This window comes from Gavia stellata, chromosome 5, assembly GCF_030936135.1.
Source record: "Gavia stellata isolate bGavSte3 chromosome 5, bGavSte3.hap2, whole genome shotgun sequence".
Lineage (NCBI taxonomy): Eukaryota > Metazoa > Chordata > Aves > Gaviiformes > Gaviidae > Gavia > Gavia stellata.
In genome coordinates, this window is record NC_082598.1 from 55015000 (window position 1) to 55041025 (window position 26026).

Below are 26026 nucleotides of genomic sequence, written 5' to 3' on the forward strand. Positions count from 1 at the left end.
TCCAACCACTAAGAAAAAACAGTAGCCACATCAATATAATTTCACTTTGATTTAGGGTGCTATCTAATAGATTTATTAGAAGTTTGTATAGCTCCAGACTTTATCTTTCTTGGAAGACACTACAATAGAAGCCACAGTAGAGACTGCCTTGTCACAAGAAGTACAAACACTTGCTGTATAGATGGAGAAATAAAAGGACAAATCTAGTTGTCTAAAAAGACAATTCACTGTACACATTTTATTTACAGTTTTGTACACTGTCTTAATATGAATGGGACCGCTTTTCTACTTGAGCCATTTTAACCAAAGCAAAATAACCTAAGTAATACAAAGTGTTAAAATACAGCATAAGATACAAAAACAGACATACTATTTCTAGTAAGGAATGTAAATTATGGTGTTACATTAAAAAAATCCACAATTATGTTTAGGAAATCACACAAACAGATCACTGATTTGACTGAAATGCATAAACTTGTAGCAAAGCTTTGATGTTACAAAAAACCAAAAAATTACCAAAGAATGCACAAAATTAATGTTTATTCCACCTTTGTCATATTCCCAAATTCTTCACCAAAAGTTACATGAGCAAAAACAACTGAAATCAAAATATCACTAATGTTATCAAATAGGGAAAACAAATAAATTAATCTAGCAGCCATCAGCATAGGTTACAGCAAAGAGGATGCTGTATAAAAAAATTGCTAGAAAACTGTATGCACCATACTCTTTTCCAAACCAGCAAAATGTTACTGCATACAATGCAAATGTAAAACAGAGCAATTTCCTGCAGGTACAGAAATGCAACTTCTTTTCCAAATACTGTGGATAAACAAATGGGGTTTTTTTCATAATAGTAATGTTTCTACCAAGCTATTACAGAGTGGGCCAGGAAAACATTTATGGATTTGGGGGAGGGCGAAGTGTACTAAAATTCTGATTGGTAATCGTTACTTCAGCCAAAATAGAAAAAAATTGAACACAGAAGTACAAGACAAAGGCGAATGAGACTTCTCACAAATCTTAGCAACACTTAGATGGAAATCAAATTTAAATGTAGTCCACTCTGCTTCTGAAGAGGCTTTGGTTCAGCTCCCAAATCTCGATTGCTTGACGCAGTCTCCTATGAAAGAATACTCAGAAGGTGTCTTCTTAAACAACAAACCTGTTTTTAGTGGTGGAGCCGCTCTTAGTAGCTGTGTCTGCATGGGACTGATAACCAATCACTATCTTTGGAGGAAGTCCTAATCTTTCCTTGTATACTCTCCTGGAGAAAAGAAATTGAACAGTTAAAGCAAAGCCCTTAGGAAGGAATTAGTAACAGGACACCTGCTTTTAAGGTCTGTTGACATCTTCATGAAAAATAGTTTCCTATTTAGAAACAATTTCTGAAGTATGAATAAAGGACTTGAAACAGGATTTTTCTAGCTTATTGCATCTAAAATCAGCTTTAGTTCTGTATGAACAACGACGTGCCATATAAAATAGGACAAGCTCTTGCCAAAAAATAATTAACAGGCCTACATAAATGTAGAGCAGAGGTATTCTACTGCATTCATGTGAATATCATTATCATTTCAGTAGTTCTGGAATCATTGACCATGACTTCTTCATAGCTGTTTTGTTTCCCTATGTGGGAATATAGCTTGCTGATAATAAGTCACCTGAACCAAATAAAACAGCAATTTACTGGAATAGTCAGTTTTTATAACTACACACATCTCAGTTGCACAGACTTGCTGTCTTTTCTTTAACTATGGATAGAAAGCAGGCCCCTCCATCCCCCCAATTCATTATGGTACTGGTCATGGGCAGCTACCCAAGAGGAGCTTTAAGAAAAATCAGCTTGGATTCTATGACTTAAGAGAAAGAAGCAGCAGTACCTCCCTTACAGACACACACACACTGTGTTCCTTAGCATAGAGTACAAATGAGATGCAAGCCACTAATAGCTGCAAGCTCTGACTAAATGACAGAACAAGCCTTTTCAACTGCAGATTGTTAACAAAAGTATATGAAGTTTTTTTTTAACTTACCCTAACTATAATGGAGCAGTTTACAGGACCATAGCTTACCCCAGCTTTAACTTAAATAAAAGCTTGATGTTGCCATAACTTCAAAGACAATACATGACAGCAGGCAGTCAACATAACTTGCCTTTGACATTCTGTCAGTCAGTTTGCAAAATCTTAACTTTTTTAGTTAGTTCTCTAATGGAGTCACCTTAGCTCCTTAGTTAATGGTTAATACCATTCTAAAAACACACTCTGATGCCTACTAGGTTTGATGTAAGGTTATTCTCTACTAGCAGATGTGTACCACAGCTCTGTTTGTCTATTGTTAAACACCTTTCAGGTCTGAACATGATTGTCCAACGAAATTGTTAGTATAAGGCAGACCCCATCAGATTCATAAGGCCCAAATGAGGAATGTGTCAAGAGAGCCACCCAGTAAGTGAAAAATGTTAGTAAGTTTGGCCTAAGATGGATGTGCTAAGCTAGCAAGATTAATGTTTTCATCGGTTTGCAGAGGTTAAGTGGCCTACAATAACTGAATTTAACAGAAGGTAATTTTGAAGCATCAATACTTGCTAAATAGCAGAGCACAACATGCATTTTCCGTAGCAGACACATGATAATCTGAGATGACTACTGTTGCTTACTGGAAGACTACAAAATGCTATTACACATATCAAATAATCCATGAAACTCAGCATTATTTTGTTTGATTTGCACTTAAACAGAGACAAAAATGTAGGAAAACACCTGTAGAGTTTCACAGCACTGTCCAGCTTTTTCAAAGATAAGGGTATCCTTGTGAGCTTAAGATTTACAATGCCTTTCTTCTCATATTTGTAAGCATCTCTCCTGAGAAAAGTCTTACCAATACTCCACTATTACTGGCTACCCACTTTTACAAACTGGCATGCTGCAACAGAACCTACGCTATCTACAGGTATTACTTACAGTATTAATTACAATAGCTCATTGTGAAACGAAAAACTTCTGCCAAGATTTGTGTTCAATTCTTGATTATTTCTAAACTACAGAGAAGGTAGTACAGCAGTGCAAAGAAATTAGTAACATAAGCCAATACAAAAAACTACACAATAACACAAGTAATTTGGCACTGAGTTACTTGAACTTGGGATACAGGCTACATTTGCCTGAAGTGCATTCTCTATCAAGTTAGCTGGCTTTAAATGCATTGTTACACTTCATATATTCAAGACACCAATCACATTACTTACCCTATATGCGTAACAGCATCCCTGTTTTCACATTCAGTTGTCCATATTGCTATTTTATCACCCTTAGTTCTAACATTAACAACAGCACCACATACATCATCACTGTAGTCATCAAACGACTCCCCAATAAGGCACAGCAGCTACAAAACAAAGATCAACCATTAAAAGTGGCAGTTCAAAGTCAGAATCCTGGCTCCATAGGCAAACAACTCAGTGTACACAAAGGACTTTGAGGAATACTTTTTACTGCTTATAGCCACTTGTCACACAGCAATCATTTTCTGTTTATTGCAGTATCATCTTGAATTTCCAAATGTTACAAGTAAACATAAATTCAGTTGTAGTAGGGTATCTTCCTCCTATTTTGAGTTTTCCATCTCTCCTCCTGTCCCAGCAGCTGCAAATTCTGACACAGCTGATCATTTACATAGCATTGCCTCCCACCCCATCCCCCCAGCCAAAACCAGGTAAGAATTAAAGGAATTTATTCTTCTTTCTAAAATATGTCTAACACAGACAAATATGACATTTTAGGTGTTTACATTCATTATCTAGGAAGAACCTGTGAAGAACTATTTCGCCAGTGTCAGCCATGTAAGGTCCAACTTCAATTCTGAAATGTATCAATTCAGAGGCAAATCAGACTGCAACTTAGATGAAAAGTGCTATCTAATGAGATGTTACTTCCTATCAGTCCACTCAGGAAGCTTCAGAGTTCCCACAGACTCTAAAGTGGGAATCAGCCATCCTGAACAGTGTGCAATGCAAGTGCAACAATATGAGCGTACAAGTAATACAAGATTCCCCCCCACAGATTTCTAATGGTGAAGCTTGGCATTGGAAAATACGGTACACTTCAGGAACACCAGATTGAGTTAGGTCACATCCCTTTACAATATGCTAACTGTGAAAGTGATTTTTAAAATCTACAACTTGCAACTTGTAAAACAAGCAATTTTTAGATAACCACAAGAAATTCTCAGTTTTGTGTCAGACAGATTAATCTAGTCCATGCTGAATTAAAAATCCTTCTGCACACTGATGTATTAGTCTCCAAATAGATGCCTGTTTACTTTACTTGCACAGTACATTAAATACACTGCCATTATATTAATTTTCCAGAATCACTTAACATTTGGAAATTCAACACACTTGCAACTTTTTGAACAAAGCAGGTCTTTCAGTACCCATGAGAGCTGCAAGGGCTGGCTTCATTAAGGAAATACAAAGAGGACAAAGTGTGCTACTGAATAAACCAGGTATAACTATGCATACTTTAAATGTTACACCCAATTGCAGGATGCACATGTTCACTGAGTAATGAGAGCCATAAATGTTTACGTTTAAACCACACACAAACATTCAAAATACTCATCAACAGCCTTTGTACACATACATCGAAAGATTACTACCATGCTCAATAAACACTACAGTCAAGTACATTTTTCGTGAATGCTGCACAACAGGGAAGAAAGTCTTCTCAAATCAAGTTTAGTTTACAGTTAAGAATGGTAAAGAGCATTAGATTATAATAAAAATTTGTTCCACAGACAAGTGATAAAGGAAGAGGTTTTGATTTTTATTGGAGAAAGTTGGTTACAAATAATGGCTGAAATTAGAAGTGACAGGGTTGTTTTAGAGCACATCTCAGTCACCTGGGTATTTGGGCTCTATGCCAATGCTTGCTGCTAAACAAAAAGCAGAGCCCTCTAGCCTTAAGTCTACATAGACTACCTACAGGTTTCCAATCCATATGTAATGGTAATTAAGAGTCAGAGGGACTCACACAGGCATTGAGAGGGAGAGGTCAAACGCACACAGCAAGACATTTATTTACTCGTGCAGTCATATATATATAGTAGCATAATGCTCATCATCCTTTCTTCAAATCACTACTACAGTGACTATAGTGAAACATTGGAATAGGCTGCCCAGGGAGGTGGTAGAGTCACCCTCCCTGGAGGTATTCAAGGAGCATGTGGATGTGGCGTTGTGGGATGTAGCTTGATGGACATGGTGCTGTGTGGTGTTGGGTGGGTTGGTTTTTGGTGTGTTGTGCCTTGTTGTTGTGTGGTGGTTGGCTTGCGTGGGTTGTTTGTGGGTTCTTTCCCCCCCCCCCCCCCCCCAGGTTGGACTTGATGATCTTACAGGTCTTTTCCAACCGTAGTGATTCTGTGATTCTATAAAGATCCTAATAGCTCTGGTATTTTGGACACCTCTGCTTTGATCCTGAAGGCCATTTCTGCCTTTCAATGGGGTGCAATACTTCCTGCCTCTCGCACAACCAGGGAAAAAAGATCAGAGATTTGGTAAGATTGCTTTGCATTGTACTGCCTGCAATTCATGCCCCTAAACCCCAGATCACACTAGACTCTTAGGCTACTCGGAGTCAGTTCCAGTCAGTTCCTAGACAGTACAGTTGTATCCTTTTCTACAACACGTTTACCACAACCTGCATAATCTCTAGAAGTATATTTACCATTCAAAAAATTTATTCCAAGCAGGTAACAGCAATGGAAAAAAGTATTTTTATAGTGCACAGGAGGATTGTGCTATTACTTGCCTATCCTAGTGTTAAGATAAGCACAGAAAGAACAAAAATCAATCTGAAACTCCCTTTTTTCAGCAAGACCAAAACCTGAAAACCATTCACTTGTAAGAGTATTTGTGAAAGAAATTCTTACATTTAAGCAGTTAAATTTGGGAGTCACATTCAAGACAAAGTATTATCTTCCCAGTAGCTCGACAGCTATTCTGCACATTCCACAGGAAAAAGTTTATCTGCCCTGTAGAATTATCTCTATTGCTGCCCATTATAAGAAAGTATTCAACAGAATACTTTATTGAGCATGACTATTGAAAAATCATGTTTCAAATACAACCTGTCAGTAAAAACTTACAGGACACTGTGCTGCCAGGAAGTTAGAAGTCTAGTGTGGCACACAGAAAGAACACACCAGTTAAAATAATACAAATGCAAGATTCTTCAGTTGCAACTTTTAAGGCCACAGTGCTTACTGTCTCTAGCCAGAAGCGATCAAGGTCACTTCGTCTCTGCTGTTTGTTTAGTGTAATTAGCCATCGTCCTCCTCGCTTGTTTTTTTCATCTTCCCACATGGGTTCAATCCCATCCTGCAAAGAATGGCCAGAAGTTAAATCAGACTTGATCTGTATTTTTCCTGAAGAATAACCAAAAGGCCAGTGATAACTGAAATAGCAACTTAAGAAAAAAGTGTATAGTTTAAGATACATACCTGTCCAGAAATACTGTTTCATACCAACACCAAAGTTCCAAAACAGCTTAAAAAGTGCACTTTCTCTAACGAATTTTTATTTCTACAGAAGAGTCACAGCTCTGGCAAAAGTCTTGGCTACACAACAGTACAAAAAACTGGGAACAGGCAGAGTCAAGCATCCACTTTGCCCCGTATGAAACCAGATAAAATTAGCAGCTACATTCTGGAGTCCTTATTTTAAGTCTTGGACTCAATGCAATATTGGCCAAGTGCTTCGCTTATGCATAAAGATTACTTCACTGAAACAGACACCCTTGGCAGTTTATCTCAATGACTTCCTGCACACACAAAGTGAGAATAAGAGGGTTTTAATTGCCAGGGCCACAAACATCAGCACACCATTTAAAAGCAAGTTGCATTCTGATTCATGCTTTACCAATGGCCCTGCACTGAATTAAATGACTCTGGATGCACTGATCCAGCAAAACAGCCAGCTGCCACTCCTGTATCCACCAGCTACACTGCACTTTAGGATAGCCAGTCATTAAAAAAAGCAGGTAACTGTCTAGACAGAGAAATCTGGTTAAGAAATGTCTATTAAGAGAGCAGCACTACAGAACTTTAGCTGAAAACTAATTAGGCATTCAACATTCAGGATGGAGTGGTGTCAGCTCACTTAAATTTAACACCCACACTAGCAGCTGCAGAGCTCAAACTACTTCATCACCTTTAAGAGGCACTCTTACGAGGTCACGATTGAAGGACAACAGCAAGAGATTGCTCAGAAGCCTGGAACAGTTGCCGATTCTGTACCTGTTCCATGCATTTAAATAATTATTGCTGATTGATGATATGCAAACACAGAACAGATACACATACTTAAAATACAAATTTAGGATTCATGCAAAAAATACAAGCACGATCCATAGATATCCCAACCTCTGAAGGGCCTATAGCTTCTTAATATTTACTAGTAAGGTTTCTCAGTCACCTAAAATATTGTTACTTTCCCAAACCCAAGCATCACCACCTCTTCACTACCTAAAGTTGCTGAGGTTTACAAATTATGTACACAGTCTACTGAGGAATCCCAGCCAGCAGCTATGTTTTTATAAGCAAAGGAGGAATCAGGCACCAGTACTTAGGGGATTATTTAGGTACCTAAATCCAGAAAGGAAGCTGTGCTAGAAGCACTTTGGAGAGGTTAGGATTTAATTTAGAGCTCCAGTTCAGATCTCCACTCCAGCCGAGGCAGGATTTCATGTACACTTTCTCATCAGCATCTCCTATTCACTAGTCAGAACACTTCCTCAGCATGTCAGTGTTGGGTACAATTTCGTATTTTATACATAAGTAATACAGCACATAACTGATGGTGTAAAAATTAATTATAGGAGCATTGTGCATCTGGCTAGTAGTGCTCAAAAAATACTGGAGAACATTGCAGCCTCCCACAGAACTCGGATGTTTTAACTCATTTCATGTCACACCAAATGACAGAGCTGGAAAATCTTTCATAGCATAAAAATTATTGAGACTTAATTATTTGCACAAGTATCTCAGACACAGAATGAAGACAAATATAGCAACAGATTAAGATGTACTGTCTGTGAAGTGCATTAAAGCAAGTACTTGAATTTTCAGAACTAGTGACAACCTGATTTTCAGAGGGCATGTGTTTGGGACTTCCTAAAAAAATTAGCACCTTTAGGACATTCCCAATCATGTTCCTAAATATCTGAAGTGAAATATTTGGACAGTGTCTTGCTTAGTCAGGAAACCACCCATCAACATCTGTAACTGAACAAAAAAGGTTAGCAAGCATACCTTAAAGAGCGAGTAGTCACAACCAGGCATTAAATTACTAGAGAGCTGGATATGGTTGTATAAACTATTGGAGGGAAAAAAGCAGGATTAAAAACTAAGCATTATTTTAAGGTACAAAATTCTTAAAAAATTTAAGACATATGAGTGAATAAAATACAAAAATTAAAAAGCATGAAAGTTATTTCAGAAGCAACCCTATTTCCTAAGTATTTTTCAGCAGTATAAAAGCATTACCTTTAATATGTTCTGGGCTTAAAGAAGCAGAATGGAAACTGGTTTATGAACACTTGCTGGATTCCTATACAACAGTATTTTCCAGAGATTCCGATGCTTCTTTTAAACCTAGTTCTAACAAAGTTATTAGAAACATAACTCACTGAACTTTCATGACAAGTTCTGTGTGCATGTGTACTCTGTACATATATAAACAATTATCCTATTCCGTGTATGTATTTCTAAGGCTACTCTCTCTGCAAAGAGACTTTTTAGAAGAAATACTCAACTTTGTTATTTAATACAATACTCTAGGGATGAAGACTGTAGCCCTGATAATTCAAATTGAAATAAGGACTCAAAAGGCAAGAACAGATGACTGAAACAACAAAATATAGAATATATACTTGGAATTAAATTTACAACTATGCAATTCAGAGGAAAAAAAAAAAAAATCAAAGGACTACATACTGTCTCCTACTCCAGCAAGACGACAGATACTTTGTTTTTCCTGCACTGTTAAGGTCAGACTTCAGAAAAAGGCCTGCACATACCACAGTAACCTGTAGTCCAAGACCAACTAACATTCAGGCATGGTCCAGCACCAAAAAAGAAATTAATTACTGCGATGTTCTAACAATTAGAAATCAGTCATAGGAATTTACAAAGCCAGTTACAGATTTACCAGCTTCCCTCCTTTAAGTTTACCATAACCTTAATAGTTTCTCCCCAGAACAACATACCTATCTCCCACTCTGACCATAATGAAGGCATAACTTCTCAGTTGCTTGTGACTGATTTTATACCTTGACTGCAGACATCTAGATTAAGCACTTCTTTTAAATACCCAGACTATCTTGGTTAAAGGAGGTCAAATACTTACCCTTAACCAACTTTCACAGTGAGCTTCAAACAACTTAGCCTCCCATCACATACCCCAAGACTGCAAACTACTGTTAACTCAACCATCAGTCACCCGCTTAGTAGGAATGGGAAAACTGGTTACAAGCTCAGAATCCTATTCCACTCCGACAACTGCACTGATAAATACTTGTTCAGCATTTTCAGTATCTTTATTTCTTTCCTGTTGGTGCTAATGGGTCCATTATTCCATTAAGAGACACCATCTCTCCCTTACTGATCACATCCAAAAGAAGAACACTGTCACTCACTGTAGCATGAGACACTAAGATAGATCAAATATATAGTGCATTTTTTCACCCTCAATTCCATACCACTTGCATTTTCTCCATATTTCATCATTATGGCAGGCAAAATCTTCCAAGTAAGCCACCTAAATTTGACTGAAGCAAGTGTTTGGAAAGCAGCACAGGCCTACCTTCAAAGGCTTTGCTCTTGCTGTTTGAGTCTAACTGATTTCACAGACCTTCAATTTAGAAGGAAGGTAGTTTCTTCTGTAACCTCTAATGAACTTCAAGTATGCCATTAACCTGCATCAATCTCCCAAGTACTATGCTGTGGATTCAGGCACTCTTGAACATCTGAAGTGAGCCAGCTGTCTGAGAATTCAATCAACTAGCAAAATTTGAGGCTGAGGAAGTGACAATTAGTTGGCTACAAGAATTTACAAATTCGTGTTACTATGAGATAGCTACTGCACAAATACAATTTTCTACATGTATGTCATGTACATATGAATATAAGCAGTGTTGCAGTGTTAACAGCAAGACAATGTGCATTTAAACTACGAAAAACTTCTCCAATCACATTTTCCTCAAAGGTTACATTTAACTGCATTCTGAAGAATGGGTTAGACCTCACCTTGAATTTTGCAAATGTTTCCGATTACGCCCAGAAAGTTGCAGTTAATGGAGTACTTTACGTTTTTTTTTGACTTTGGCATAGGCTTTGCCAGCATATGCCAGGATTATTATGCAGATTGAAGAAAATCTTTACTTACGCCCAAAAATCTTCAACAGTATCAAACTTTGAGATAAGACGAAGATTTGCTTGCCAAGTTTTGCTCTTGTCATTTTTAAAAAACCAGAGCGCCCATCTAAAGGAAAACAAAATATAAAATAATAGCATCTAGAAATTAAAGTGTATTAAAAATAGAATGAATTATTTGCATTGTTGTATCCAAACTAATCAGCATGGAATTCAGTTTTCATCAATAAACTAGAGGAGAAACTCAGTTCTCAAATCCAGCTCTTTGCAGATCAAGAATATTTGTGTTCCCATTACAAGAATCATGGCAGACTTGATCAATCCGTTTAGGTAAATATTTTAAATAGTTTGGGAACATTTTTAAGACTCTAAACCTCAGACGTTTCTCCTTGCTGCCACTGCTAAACTGAAATCCCCTACTGCAAATAACTGATTATGGTCTAAAACAACACCAACTATTCAAACTAGGAGCACAGCTCTCCCTTTCCAGTAATTTCTTTGTAAAGGTTACAAAAGCTAATTTTATCACTCCAAAGCTATACATAACATTAAAATTCCCCAAGCACTCGCATACTAGGAGTGCATAAATTTTAAATGGGAAGCTGCATCAAGCTTACTAATGCAACAGTCTCAAAAACCCACCAACGTTAACTGTTTCAAGTTTTTAAATCTGCATATATAAAGACAAGACTAAATGAAAAATTTGCCATCCAATTTTCTTCATCATTATCTCCGCTGAGTACAAATCTCAACACATATTATAAATGGAACATTTCACACAAACATGCTCTTTCCGGATCAAAAAAGCATTGTTTAAAATGCTGGAACAGGATGCCTGATGAGCCATTTAACAAAACCGGCTTATTTTTCATCTTGATGGTTTCAGTAGCATTAAAACCACTCAGGTTAGCACTACAGTAGATTTATCTTCTCACAGCAGAGTACTTTATATAAGTCACCTGGTGTCAATTGATTGTTTTGAGACCTTCCCTGACATTTCAAACCTTGTTTTAAAAGTTTACTATTTTCCAGTAATAGCCCCATTACCACTTGTAAAGGAGTGTCAGCACCAATTTAATCAAAGTGTTTAGAGGAAAAAGAAGGACGGAAGTTGAGAGAACGACAAGGGAAAATGGGATGCACACAGCATAGCACTACAGTGCAGAGTGGTTTTCCATGCTTGCTCAAAACTTTAGAAAAAGAGTAAGGTGCCACTTGGTAAAAGGTTCACCCTGGGTCAGCACCTACCTACCAACAGTAAGTACTGAGCAGTCCACATCAGCTCTTCAGCCTTCTTGGAGAAAATTACTTCTAGATGCTCTTTCTGAAGTATACGTATGCTGTGGAGTAACTTTTGTGCACATTTAAAGCAATTCAACCTGTACGCTTATAATATCTTTACTGCAGAAAGGTAGTTCAAGCTGAGGTTTTCAAGTACAAAGCTTCCTGGTGAAGTCCTAATTGTCTCTATAGCTCAGTGAAATGCTGAGTCGTAGCTTTTAAAACTTTTAAGACATACCTGTTTTTGCACACTGAGCACAGAATTTAGTATGAGGGCTTTGATTTTTTTTGATAACTTTTCTTAACTACACTTTTAACTACTGCTCCAAGTTTTTCTTGTTAAACAAGAAAATTTAAGTGCTCTACAGTTTTTTCTCTTAGTGGCACATTGGTATAATAAATGTGTGCATTTGCACTTTACAGGGCTTGCTTCTGCTGTTCTTCCTACAGATAATGAAAACAATACTACTGTAGACAGCGACCACTCATATGATCAAGTCTAATAAGCTCTGGCTGATTAACACAGCTTAATACTTCCAGTTCCAAACAGGAGAAAAAAGTGGTAAGATATGAAGGAGTAAGACTCTGATAAGAAATAAGAATGAGAAGTCTTTACCACTGGCACCTTAATTGCCCAAAGTACAAGGCTGAATGGAAGGTTTTCCAGTTCTGCTTGGCAGCAACGTCATCTCAGTGTCTCTTAAAACACACCAGAAAAAAGCAACAAAAGCTCTGTTTGCCTCCAACTAAAAGCAAAGCCATGCCCTTTCGAATTATCTGGCTGCATTATGAAAATTTGCAAATATTTTCAGCTTCTGAGAAGGCTACGTGAAAAGGCTCTAAATTACAAAAGGATCAGATTCTATTTCCTCTGCAACCTCACTGCAAAAAATCTTCAAAAAAATTAAGAACTCAAAATGCTGCTAGAAAACATAAGGTAAACTAGAGAGCTGTAAAGCCACAGGCATTCGTCTATCTTCAGCAAAATTACAATCATGCTTCAGTTCTATTTACCTGTTTTGTAGTGGATGCTTAATATACTGTTCAGGGCTGGCAACCTCCTGACTAGGTGCTGGCTCGGTTTTCTCCTCTTCTGAAGGCTGAGGGTTGGGAGTGGTTTCCTGTTTGAAGAAAGAAGTTATTAATACATTCCTTCTCAATTTTTATTGAAGTAATTTAGTTCTTTGAAGTAACTTTAAGAAGGTTGAAGCTAAGAGTTCCTCTAATTCATCTTGGATTAGGGGCCCAAATCACATCATGGAAGCACAATCTGCATCCCTTTATTCTTCAAGATCTGAACAGGTCCTACAATAAATACCAACTGTAGGAATTCACATTCTGCTGTTCAGTGATTTGCTTCCTGTGTAATTTGTTTCCAGAATGGTTTACCTAAGACACTCGTCTTATTTTGAAAGAGTTCTGAGAGTTATTTCAGAAATACACAATATGCTATGTTATCTCAAATATGCAAATCTAAAAATTAATTTCCAGAATAATTTCAGAAGGCAAATTATTTTTATCATCACTTTCTGACAAAGCATCATTGGAAACAGATGTATAGGGCCCTGTTTATTTAGAAAAAATCTGTTATTACAAGTAGGAGACATGCCTACAATTCTCAGGTCTGAAAACAGCTATTACAAGCAGCTAGAAACCAAGCTAGTAAGTGGTTATATTTGTACTTGCAACATCACTACTAACAAAGCTTCAGGCACCAAACAGAATTGAAACACATCTCAGTTCTCAAATTTCAAACTGAAATAAATATAATTACACACGTTTACCACAGATTAGGCTGATTCCAAGTATTTTTTCAAATTTCTAGAGACAGTGCTAGAACTGGCAAATATACTGTAACACAAAGAAGTGAAATAGTATATTCCCTTCGCATGCAAACCCCGTCAAGCTTGTCATTCAGTTCAGGAAGCCACTGTGTCATGTTTGAAATTCTAATGCCATTCCTTCAAACCAGGGAACACAAAGCTTTATTGTGAGGCCAAGTGTCCCCACCAGTTACCGGCATCTCTCCCTAATCTGCAATCTGTGCTAGAATATTACAGAGACAAGGAATGAGGACTAGAGCTCACTCCCTACAGCTAACACAAAAATGCCTGTACAGCTGACCCTGTGAAAGAAAAAGCACTTCAGTATATAAACAAATACTAACTACAGCAGACCCAAAGACTCTATAGACATTCCTAAATGCAGCAATACAAAAGTAGTACTTAATTTAAACTCTGTGGTCTTAAGAGAACAAAGCAATGTAGAGGTGGATTAAGTAAATGGTAAATCATCTAATTAATGGAACAGTTTACTCCAGACTTCCACATTACTCAGTTTATCACCAAAGCTGCTGAAAAGTGGAATGGATTTGAAGTGTATCTTAAGCAAACACTGTTTAACCTTCACAGTCCCAGCTGGCAAACTCTCCTGGTAACACCTAAAGAACTGTCTTAATAGGGATTTTCTTTTCATTATCAATATATTTAGCATTACTAAGCATGATACTATGTTTTACTTCAAAGAAGTTACACCTTTATGTTTGAACAAAATTAAGTATGCTTTAGTTTAACAGCTCTCCTAGAAAAAAATCTCAGTTTAAAAGCTAATTTGTATCACATTTAAGAATGCTTTCATATGCTCCCACGTTCACAGTGAAAAGACTGAAATGCTAAGGCCTAACAGGGACAGTGACAACTAGGCTAGTGCTTTGATTTACACAAGGGGCAGGTAGTACAATTTCCTGCCTCTTAATAAAACTAAATGCTTTCTGAAGATTCCCTAATGGGGAACATCACTGAGAAACCCACAGAAGCACAGTGTTGGAACAATCTGTCAGATCTCCTTCAGTGTAATACTCTAAAAAGCTAAACAGATCTTCAAAAAGCTTAGCAAGTGCTTCAAATTCTATTTAGAATAAAATTTCTAGTGTTAGCCCCATTTATTTTTAAGTTGATGGGTTCAAACATACATCTTTCCCTTTAATCACATGCAAGAACCCCACAGAAAAGATTAAGATTTTCAATACACCAAGGCTTTAAAATACACCAAAGAAATATTTCAGTATTTCCTCCTCTAAGTTACTGTTTGTATTATACTACAAAAAGCCAAGTACAGGCAACTACATTTTAAGTGTTGTCCCTTCAGGGGCTTCTAACTACAAGAGCTAGAAATATTACATGTGCAAATACAATGAGCATAAGAAAAATCTTGTTGAAGTTTTGGAAGTAAAGTAAGCACCAGGTTTTGTGCTAAAGCTTGCTTTCATTCACAATACTCTGCAGCTGTGACATCTAATATTTACAATTGATTTACAACTGCTATTACACTAAAGATTTTTGCATCAAATAGACTCACTCTTGACAAAACTAGAGTATCTTCCAAAAATAATTTCAGCTGAGAATCTCACTCACATTTGCTCAGCAAATAGCTTTCAATATACAAAGAGCTAATCTGAAGTCTCCCTGGTCAGTCTTCCAGAAGTATCATAGCTACATAAACTGGAAGAATCAATGCAAAACTACTAAGCACATGCAGGGCTATGCCATTTCATAACTTCTAAGACAAGACAACATCAGGAAGGATTAAGGTAACATCCTCCAGACAATTAAAAAAATGCAATGAGCCTCAATACCTGCCCAGTATACAGATGGAAACCCTTCCCATAATTATATAAAAGTCCATTTCTGGACAAATGGAAGACATCTGACTCAGCACAAACATTTTAGTTAAGTCACCACAATAACAAGTCCCTTAAGACATTCTGAAAGCTACCTGGCATTAATGAAACTCAGACTAACCATTATTTCCAAAACAGTACACGACAACCCCCCTCCAAGGCCCAGCTAACTATGATCTTGACCCAGGACTATGCTACTCCCCTCAAAAACTAATCCAGCCAGAAGACATGGTTTTTTCAGCACCAGGCTGCCCATCAAGGACAGGTACAGCTGTACACACAAGAATAAACCTGGAAAAAAGGTGTAAAGTTGGAAGCAGAGCTTTCTACCACAAAACAGTTTTCTGGCTGGTCTCAGACAGAAGCTGAAACCAGCTTGTTTTCACTACGTTTTATTTCCCACTGCCATCAAGGAAAACAGAAAAAGGACCATTTTCATTTTTGGCTGGTTAATCATATCAGCTCCCATTTCCTTTCATCTGACCTTCACCTCACTATTCTGACCACCAAGCTAAAGTATTTGTGTAGCAAAGCACTTCTCATTATTAGTTGAAGTATGTAAGTCCACTAATAGGCATTCAAAGTCCATTTCTTGTATCCAACTTCTTTCCAGCTACTGAAATTCTACCCCAAACCACAAGCATGCAGGTTTTAAAGAGTCTGTAATTGCAGTATGAATTAAAGTGATATTGTACACATTTTGACAATTCACACCTCAATCTCACGATTGCCACACCATTAACTTAAAGTCAGACTGTCTCCACAAGCAGTTTCTGGACTACTAAATTTAAAATCCTTCATAATACTTTACTATTGCTCATAGCTAATACATTCTTTAACCTAAAATTGACTTTGCGTCTACTATTAAACTAAGCCACCACTGGTTTGCTGCTTTTAAAATAGATGTAATAAAATAGGGTAGCGTTACCAGATAAACTGGAAAGCTTCATATGGCCGATCCTACTCCTCATACGCAAGACAACACGTAATTAAAAGTGACATTTATTCACTACCCACATTTTTTTTGATGTAGGAATCAGCTTGCAGAAGTCCCTGAAATACTTGCCCACTCAGCGTTTAATGACTGTGCGTATCTGCACGTTACTTGGATTCTGACACTTGCAGATTTAATTGGTGTTATTTATTCTTTCTCCACAGCACGTAATGACCAACATATCAAAGGAAGGTGTGCTTGTCACCAATACAGGAAGCAAATAGCACTTACAGTAAAAACTGCTTAATCAGGTTTGTCTGTTGAAGAGAACCAGCTTGACTAGGTTTCACGGAGTGTGTCCAGGTGCTGCCCAGACCACAATCATGTCATCTAATTGTCTACAGAAGTTGTTTAGGAAGTCCAGTTGAGAAAGCACAACATTTATGTCCCAAAAGCTCGTAGCCTAGCACTGTTATAAATTCTTGGTGAAAGTTAAGAGAATCAATTAGTGGAAGAGGCTTCCGAAGATTTCTTGCATTAAACCAAAGTTACATTTGAGAGTTTCCACCTTTCCAACAGAGTGAGAAAACTGCACATCCCAGTTATCAGATGTTTAGGGAAAAAGCATGTCAACTATCTGCTAGTCCTTACACTTCTTGCAGGTAACTGCTGCTACACTACAGTTAGGATGACAATTCACAAGGCACAAAATCAAGAGCTATTTATTTCAAAATATTCTGAACAAAATAAGGATTTGAGCCCACCCACAAGCAAGTATTATGTGCTGTAAGAAAACAAACCGTATGATGATCTGATACACAACTCTGAGGAATGAATATACAGAGGTAAAAATCGTACATACTATGCATAATACCAACTGGAAGAGAGGTACCAATAGCCACCTGTTACCAATTAAACAGCATTAAATAGCTTTCCAGACACCAGGACAGAGAAGAATTTTCTAGGCATGACATAACAAGGCCTAATACAGAGCAACTATCCTAACTGCATACGTTATTACTTAGACCATTGCAGATTCGTAGAAAGGCATTCACTATTAGAACACAAATCTGGGACATGATTTTAACCAAGTGACATCCCACCACATCAGAACAGAAGTGCAATACGTGTACAGGAGGACAGGAACGAGAGACTGAAGTAAGAGAGTCACACGCTGCCTCCAGGGTCAGAGGGGCACACTGGTTTGGTTTTTTAGGAAATAAAATCTCAGGTTTTAAAAGATGAAAGGAATATTTACAGCCCTTTTGACTTCTGAAAAATGAGTTACATACACTTGAAAGTAACCATCAGATTTTCAACATTTAATTCACAACCTTATGACTAGAATTAGCAAACAAGTTACAAGGTATATCAAAATACTTCAGTCTCTTTATGTTTCTTCTAGCTGCCTAAGCAGGCTGCCCTTGTGCTACCACTTCTCACCCCAGTTTGCAGTCTGCTGCTGCCTTTGCTACTGGAACATGAAATCTACCCATGGGGTAAGATGACCTTCTGCATCTAGCATTCTGTCAGTTCTAGGGCACTCAGACAAGAAAACAAAAACTTCCCAAAGCTACTGAGTAGAACAGCTCAGATGACTCAAGGGACAAACCACCTCTAGTCTCCCCGCACACTTCTACACAATAGACACAAAAGCACTCCAAATTACTGCGAGTATATTGAGCCTCTCATACAACCAAGCATAGAATTTTACATCAGCTAAAAAATGAAGACACATTCAATCTTCAGAAAAGTATTTAAAACAAAATTGTATAATGTATGGATGCTCAAGAGGTCAGTCTTCAAGCAAAAAGATAAAGTACCAGACATACTACTGGTATGCCCAATTATTGTAAAGCATGTAATGTACACAAGCTACTTAGATAAACAGCACTGAACATGAGAAAAACTGATCCTTGTCTAAAAGATTATTCATTTACACAACTGCTGCACACATTCAGAAAAAAAATACTTTTAAACAGTTAATGTTTTTCTGCCTTACATCCACTATATAAGAATCAAGGACAACTGCCACTTTCAGGCAGCTCAGAGAACACTTGCATTACACAGCACAATTAAATCTGTAGATCACACACTTAGTACCTTCATAACGTGAACGTTTTAAAGAGGAATAGGTTTTAGGACTTTAAGTGAGCGACTGCCTTAGGTTTCTAGGTTTAAAATAGTCTCTAAACTTATGTTTAACCTTGACTTTAGAATATTTCAAAAGTTAAAGACAAATTAAGACTATTCCAGATTAATTTGTGAGAATATGTCACATTAATTCACTTTCAAAATCTGCATTTCTCTTTCACAATGCAGGCTCTCTACCAACGTACCTTGTTTGATTCTCCCCTCGAACCCCTCAAAATTCACAGTGATCTTTACAAAGCTGCCAAAAGGGTCACATTTTCTCAAAGTTTCCCATATAACTCCACACCTGCAGGTAGTATCAGTAAATGAAACACAACTCAGTCTCATATGCTATTTTTATGCATTACCTTGAAATAAGCTTGACATTTCATACGCAATGTGGAATGTAATTCTTTACAATTGCTTTCAGAAAAATGTTTGTCTCAAAAAATTTACAAGTTGTCCAACAACTTCTTCCTCTTAGAGGAAGTTCTGTATTCAGTCAGAAATGTAATTTACAATTCAAAAGTTTATGATAGACATTGTCAATTATTAAACAGCATGCAAGATACATTCATCCTACATCATTTCGGAAAAATGCAATGAGCAAGCAACTGTGTTCACAATACTACAGCTGAATACTATACTGATTTCAAACATAGCAGGCCACTGACTATATTACAGCAGAAATATCTAATAATAAGAGTAAGTCTAAAGTTGAATATGGCCTGCACTTAATTAACATGCTGTCTGTGAATAATACAAAAGGAATACCTTACAGACTACCTTGAATTTTAGGAGCTATTTTCAACTTTTCAGAATTCCAAGGCCCTACACACCACTATGTTTGTAACCCCTTGAGATAATACTGTTTCATTTAAAGTTTTGAGTCCTACCTAGTGATGATTAGCTGTTGAAAACAAGCATTTTTCAAATTATACATAACTGAAGGTTCACCCATGTATCTTAAAATGCGGAGTTAAATTCACAAGAATTGCATCTGCACAAGTGTAACGATAACTGCCATGAAGAAAAAAAAAGAAAAAAGAACCATGATGCCCATTTCCAATTTGAATGATGAGGGGTCAGATGCTCACATGTAAGTTACTTCCATACAATTTATACACACCTAGAAGTTAGACACTGTGTGGCTACGTTTTGAAGTTACCTTTGGTAAACTACTGTTTACCAAAGCATTACTATTGGTTTTGTTATTGACTTTGTGGACTTTTGCACAGTGCTATCTTATCACATTTAATCCTCAAAGGCTATAATATGAGCACACTCTAAGAGGACGCACTTCTGCATGTTCTCACAAACTAATCTAAAACAGTCTTAAAAGAGAAACCATCTGCACAGCACAAGAAAAACTGAGAGTTTTAACCTGTCCATGTTGCAGAAGCTTAAGTGCTCCCTGCAGTGGAGAAGTAAAGCACTGTGCAACAGGTCTATATTTACTGAGAATAATCTTGCTTTTCTTAGCAACTTCCATGGGACTCTTTACAGCACTCTAAACTCAAGTTTCAATATTCCTAAAGAGTTTCAAACATTTTTTCCAGCGTCTTAACAAGACTTAAAATGTACGGTACATTTGAGAACATGGAAGTACTAGAAGCATCACTGACTTTAGTAGGAGCCTACATTTAAAGAAAAAAACAACTCATTCAGTCATGTTTTGCATTTCCTGAGACATTTTCACACTGGGGAAGCTTCATAGATGACATCTCTACAAACCTAGGTCCAGATTTTGAAGGTCAGCAACAGAAAGGCTTCCCTGTGATCAAGAGGTAATCCAATCCCTAACCACACATACAATTAAATTGTTCAATTGAAAAGCACATAGTATTTCTGCAACGTTAAGCATCTATGACCTCAGTCACTAAGCAAGTCTAATTTTAAGCTTAGGTAGGAGAAGTGTGAGCCACCTAAAAGGACAATAAACAAAAATTTTATTATTTAAATAAATTTGAAAATAAGCAAGCATAGCTCATATTTGTTTCCTGAAGTCAAACATACTTCAGCTACGGCAGAACATTAAACAGTGGGGTTACTTGAACTGTGTGAGTGTTGCCTTACCCTCCACTTTTACTGGCTCAGCACAACTGTGTCACTGCATGGTAAACTGGATCTGGGAAACCAATCTTGCCAGAAAACGGCATGGCAAAATCAATTATTTATTTTTGGCTAAATTAGGTCCCAGATCTAGCTCAACATGCAACCTCATGCTAATGCAAGAACAACGGAGAGAACGGTGCAACGACACGCTTACGCCAGCACCGCAGCCAGGAAAGTCACAAAGCCATGCCTCTAGAATAATTTAAATTTCCAATGGCCACCAGCATTACAAATTATTTATCACAACCCCTGCTTAGCTCCACCGTCATCACAAAACACTGAGCTGACAGGAAGCTCCCATCTTCAGATATGTGGGCTATAGCTTGGAAAGATCAGTTTTTGGGTGGGAAAACAAGTGTTTAACACTGTGGCTGGAGAACATGGGAAGGGTGCTGCTGGTGGTCCAGCTCACTGTCTTAACAACTGACATTCTTCCCGTTCAGAACTGCTAGTCAAGCAATTTATAAATGCTGACCAGTTTCAACGTCTTCCTTGTAAGCAAAGGTGGGGTTTATTTTTGTTCATGGAAGAAAATCAGCGTCCCTTACGCAAAAGGGTAAAACTAATCTTTATTTAAAAACAGTGAAGCGGTTTTCAAACTCAAACACTTTTTGTCCAAACATTACAAAGCCTCTCCAAAGTATGCACTGGCTACTTATTAACAGTTGGTACGCAGCAGCAAGAGACTAGCCTTCCTTAAGTTTCTCATTTTCTTGAAACCCTAATACACAGTCTTCTGCTGTCCACACCTCATGATACACAAGCATGTGGGATTAGAATAACAACTATACTTGGACCACTTCCAGCTGCTTCGGTTCTTTATGGAAGTGCGGGCTGGGACAATGTTTATAAAATAGAGCATACTGTCATAAACGTAACTTAATACCCAGAAGAGAGTACTTAATTACCATGAAAACTCTAAAAAAGCGTGAATAAAAATATCATTTTGGTCCAGAAAGATGACAGAACCGGAAAAAGCCAATCTCGCTTGCAACACGCCTCGAGCGAGTCTCACCAGTCACGCCGTTCTCTCGTTCCGGCTGCCGAGCTCCCGAGCAGCGCATCTCCTCGCTTACAGCCCCCCAGCCCGGGCTGGCGGCCCCGCGCCTCCGGACCGCAAGGCCTCTCCGGCCGCAAGCTCTGCGCCTGCCTCCAAACCAGACCTTCACCGCTGCCCGCCTGCCAGGAGGGCGCTCCCCGGCCGGCGAGGAGGAGCCGCCCCCTCGGTGACCGGCAAGCCGAACCCACCGGCCCCTCCGGGCGGAAAGCAACATGGCCACCCCCACCGCGCCACATGCGCCGAGCGCGGCGAAGGGCGGCCCGCCAGGCCGGCTCGCCGCCGCCGCCCAGGGCTGCTGCGCCTCCTCGCCGCGCCTTCCGGCCCCGCAGCCCCCCCCCCTGCCGCAGCGCCGCGGGGGCGGCCGGGCCGGATCGGGCGGCGGGGGCCGCGGGCGGGGCGCGGCACAATGGGCGCCGCGGCGGCAGCCAGCGCCGCCGGCCCGCAGGCCTCCCTCCCGCCCCGGGTCGCCGCCGGCCCGGCCCGGCGCCCCCCGCACCCGTGTGGCGGGCGGCGGTACCGGCACAGCCCTCAGGCCGCCGCCTCCCCCTCCGCGGCGCAGGCCGGCGCCTCCCGCTCCCCCTCCCCCCGCTCCGTCCCCCTGCGTGCGTGCGCTCCTCGCCGGCCTCGCCGCCCGCGCCCCGGCACCCATCCGCCTCCCTCCCTCCCGCCCGGCCGGGCGCCCGCCGCCCCGTCGCCCGCCGCGGCCGGGGGAGCCGCGGCTCGGGGAGGCGGCGGTGGCGGGAGGGTGAGGAAGGAGAGAGAAAGGCGGGCGGGAGAAGGGAATGAAACACTCACCGGTTCCACCGTCGCCATCTTAGATCGGTCTGATCGCAGAAGCGCTGCGGGAGGGGAAGGGGCGGATAAAAAACCCAGGTTCAAACCCGGTTGGCCGCCCGGCGGTCACGTGAGCCGGCGGCCGTTTGGGAGGGGGGCAGGGAGGCGCCGGCCTTCGGGCCCCGGGCGGGGCGCGGCGCCTGCCGGGAGCTGTAGTCGCCGAGCGCGGGGGATGCCGGGAGCCTCGCCCCGCCCTCTCTCCCGGCGAGGCGCCGTCACGTGGGGAGGAAGGGGCGGGCAGCGCCGAGGGGGCGGGGACCCCTGGCGGCCGCGGCGGGGAGCTGCGGGGGGCGCGGCCGGCGGCGGGGCGGCCCCGCCCTCCCGGGGTGCCGCGTAGGGCATCTGTGAGCGCCCGGAGGGTTTGCAGCCCTCGGGTTCCCCTGGGCAGCGGGCACGGGGCCTGTTCCGTCTGTCCCGGCGGCGCCTCGGGCGAGGTGGTTTCAGCTGCCTGCTGTCCGACTTCCCAGGCCTGTCAGCAGAGCTCGTTGGAGGCGCGCGGGAGAAGGGAAGGGAGAGGTGCTCTCCAGCCAAGGGAGCAGAAGAAGGGGATACTCAGCCGGGACTCTTCCCAGCAGGGAACTGCAACGCGGATTCCCTTCTCTGCTCCAGGCAGGCCCGGGCATACACCACCACCAGCTGAGTGCTCCGGTCGTTGGCAAACGAAGCGCAGAAATTCGCAACTCTTAGGCACATCTCTGTCTGGCACAAAACAGACTCTCCCCAATAATTCGGAGTGTCAAGAACAGTAGTTAGCGCTAAGGATGGGTCTGTACAAGGGCTGCGTGGGCACCGCATCTCTTAGGGACAGCTCCAGACACGGTCAGCTCCCACTCTCCTGAGCACACGGGGTACTGCATTCCCAAGCCGGCCCGGCAGTTTAAGGCACTGCGAGGCTCACCTGGGCACACTGTCCTCTAGCCAAATGTCTACCGCTTGGTGGGCCACGGAACATTTTGGGTTCTATCTGTTGTTGTGCTTGCACACAAACTGCCACGCGAATGTGTTGTCTTCCCTTAGTCGGGATGCATCTGAAAGTAGAGCGGCAGGCTTACGTTCAGCATTTGTGTGTCAGCAACAACTCTAAACCTAGTTTACTAAAAAGCTGTGTTTCTGGGAGAGTAATCATGTTTGTTCCTATTCTCTCAGAAGATAGTATCTCAAAATACAGAATCCTGGGAGCTGGAGCCCTCTCAGAGAGAAGACACAGATAGAAGGGCTGTCATTTTAAAACCAAGAGGCATTAACACTTGACACTTCTGATGTTTTGCTCCACTGTTTTAGCTGACTCAGCCTCTTTCCACCACCAGTTAGAATTATATTTCTGACCATAATAACTACAGGGGTTGCAGCAGCTACGTTTTCCCCAGCCCTTGGCCCTCAATTAAATGAATTAGAAGTTCTGAGAAATTTATTCCAGCCACTGTGGAAGAACACGATTGCTTTGCTATGTGCAAATAGCAGGGCGCAGCCCTGCGGAAATCAAGCGCAAAATGAGACCTACCACAGCTGAAATTTTTTATGTTCCAACAGGAGATTGGAAGGCTGTAAAGGATATCTAAACTGCCACAGCACTCCTAATTTACAAAAAGGGTCTAAAAATTAAATGGAGCTATTTTAAGAAATAAGATGTTCAAGCAGTATAGTGGAGCCTGTATTTTAGACTGTTATTCATGAGCAAAAATGACACCTGATAAGATGAACAGTAGAAATACAGCAGTATGAGAGGGATAACAGTACGTTTGAACTCTAAGTTGGTTCCATGAGAAAAGGCTGTAGAGGTGCAGAATTCCTGTGAGCCTCCGGAGAGAGGCATTTCATTTTCCTTCTGAAATGTTCCCGTCACAGAAAGTCTGGCAGGGGATCTGCACGCATCCATTCTGCTTTACCTGCTATGGAGTTTGTTAGCAAGCAGGGTGTTTTCAGGCTTTGAGACCAGGTTCGTTCCTGCAGTATGCCCTCTTCAGGGTGACCTAGGAATGGAGGTACAACACGAGGAACAGAGGGTTTGTAATTATAGTGGTTAAAACGCTTTCAATTCCCCCTAGAAATCTACCCTTTAAAGCTCTCTCCCTTGAAATTACTTTCCAGAGTCAGGACAGTATTGCTCATCTCATGTCAGAAAGGAAGAAGTTCCATTCATGAGAACAGAGGAAGTTAAGGAATGTGACAGAGGGATTGAGATGCACCTTATTCAGCACTAAGTCTTAAAGTACCTAAGAAAGGGGTCGGGAAGAGGTGAGAGAAACAGCTGTTTAGGGGAGAAATGCGTGATTGGAAATAAATATTCCAGATGCTTCAGACAGGTATGCATTCCCTTTTCTGCTCCAAGCAGATGAGTTACCCCTTGGAAATGCAACTTATGAGCCACTTTTCTCCACGTGTAGGCTGACTCTTCAGGGAATTCAGTACATTTGTAATGCAGAATTTCCATCTACAAAAGTCATGTTGACTCTTCCAAGTAGATCGCATTTACCCAAGTGTCCACTCGTTCTATTGCCCACCATAGTTTCTACTGATTCACAAGGGAGAGAGCGCAGCCTTCCTGCCCCAGCCTGTCGGGCACCCTGTCTTCCATGGAACTCTTTTTAAAAACCGACATCCCATTTGGCATCCTGCAGACACCAGGTATCAGCATGCTTTTACAACTGCAGTTACACACACCTGTTAGCAATTTCCATCTGGTCGTAGTGGTTTCTTACTGCTCATTTTATCAGTTTCGTCCATTCTCTCATCAAAATCTCTTCCATTTCCAGGATATCCACTGGCAAACAATGACTCAAATAGTTTATGAACTCCTCTGCAACCGCCTTGTTTTCTTTGAGTACTCCTGTTAACACCATGGTTACCGATTAGTCCAGCAGACTTCTGGAAGGCTTCCTGTTCCTATGGATTGAAGAAAGATTTATTATTTATTGATTTATTGATTCCCTTGCGGGAGACGACCCAATCTAACAGTTTTCTTACATTTAATCTGCAGGAATATGTGGGAGTTTTCTATTTTTTTTCATTTCAGTATTACTTCACCTTTTTTTAAAGAAAGCTTCTTGTTTCTAATAGCCTCCTTTAGCCTGTTGTTTACCTGTGCTGTCTCCCTTTTGCCCATTCTCAAGCCTTCCTTAATGATCCAAGTGCGTATAGACCTTAAGTTTCTAAAATGTGCATCTTAAAATAGCTTCCTTGCTATTTAATTTCGCTGCACTTTTAAAGTTACTTTTTAACAAACCCTCTTATTTTTACATAGTTCCTCTTTTTGAAACAGAGGACAAATTTCCTGAACGTTTTGGCTGCTGCTGCTCCTGTAATGATACTGCATCAAAATATGTTAAGGCGGTTGTCACAGAGGGGCTCTTCAAATGCGAGGTTTCAAACCAGATCCTGAATGCTACTCAGGGTGAAGTCAAAAGCTGTCTGTCTTCTTGTGGGCTTTCTAACAAGCTGTTCCATGGAAGAGACACTGAAAATGTCTAAAAAGTCAGTCTCTGTGTTACATCTAGGTGTAACACTTCTACAGTCTACATACAAGCAACAAAGCCTCCTGTTGCTGCTGTATTTTCTG

At 40.4% G+C, this 26026-nt stretch overlaps 1 protein-coding gene and 1 long non-coding RNA gene across 2 annotated transcripts; both read right to left on the reverse strand.

Annotated features, from left to right (window-relative positions):
- Positions 1-218: 218 nt before the first annotated feature.
- EIF4E (eukaryotic translation initiation factor 4E) lies at positions 219-22450 on the reverse strand. The gene is made up of 7 exons (XM_059817928.1): positions 22432-22450; positions 12730-12836; positions 10448-10543; positions 8314-8377; positions 6269-6382; positions 3251-3390; positions 219-1267 (listed from the first exon to the last, which is right to left on the reverse strand). The coding sequence occupies exons 1-7, from the start codon at positions 22447-22449 to the stop codon at positions 1153-1155; spliced, it is 654 nt and encodes a 217-aa protein (XP_059673911.1). The 5' UTR covers position 22450; the 3' UTR covers positions 219-1152.
- A 1660-nt stretch (positions 22451-24110) lies between these two features.
- On the reverse strand, positions 24111-25298 carry LOC132317119 (uncharacterized). The gene is made up of 2 exons (XR_009484011.1): positions 25132-25298; positions 24111-24440 (listed from the first exon to the last, which is right to left on the reverse strand). It is a non-coding gene; the product is annotated as an uncharacterized LOC132317119 (long non-coding RNA).
- Positions 25299-26026: the final 728 nt, after the last annotated feature.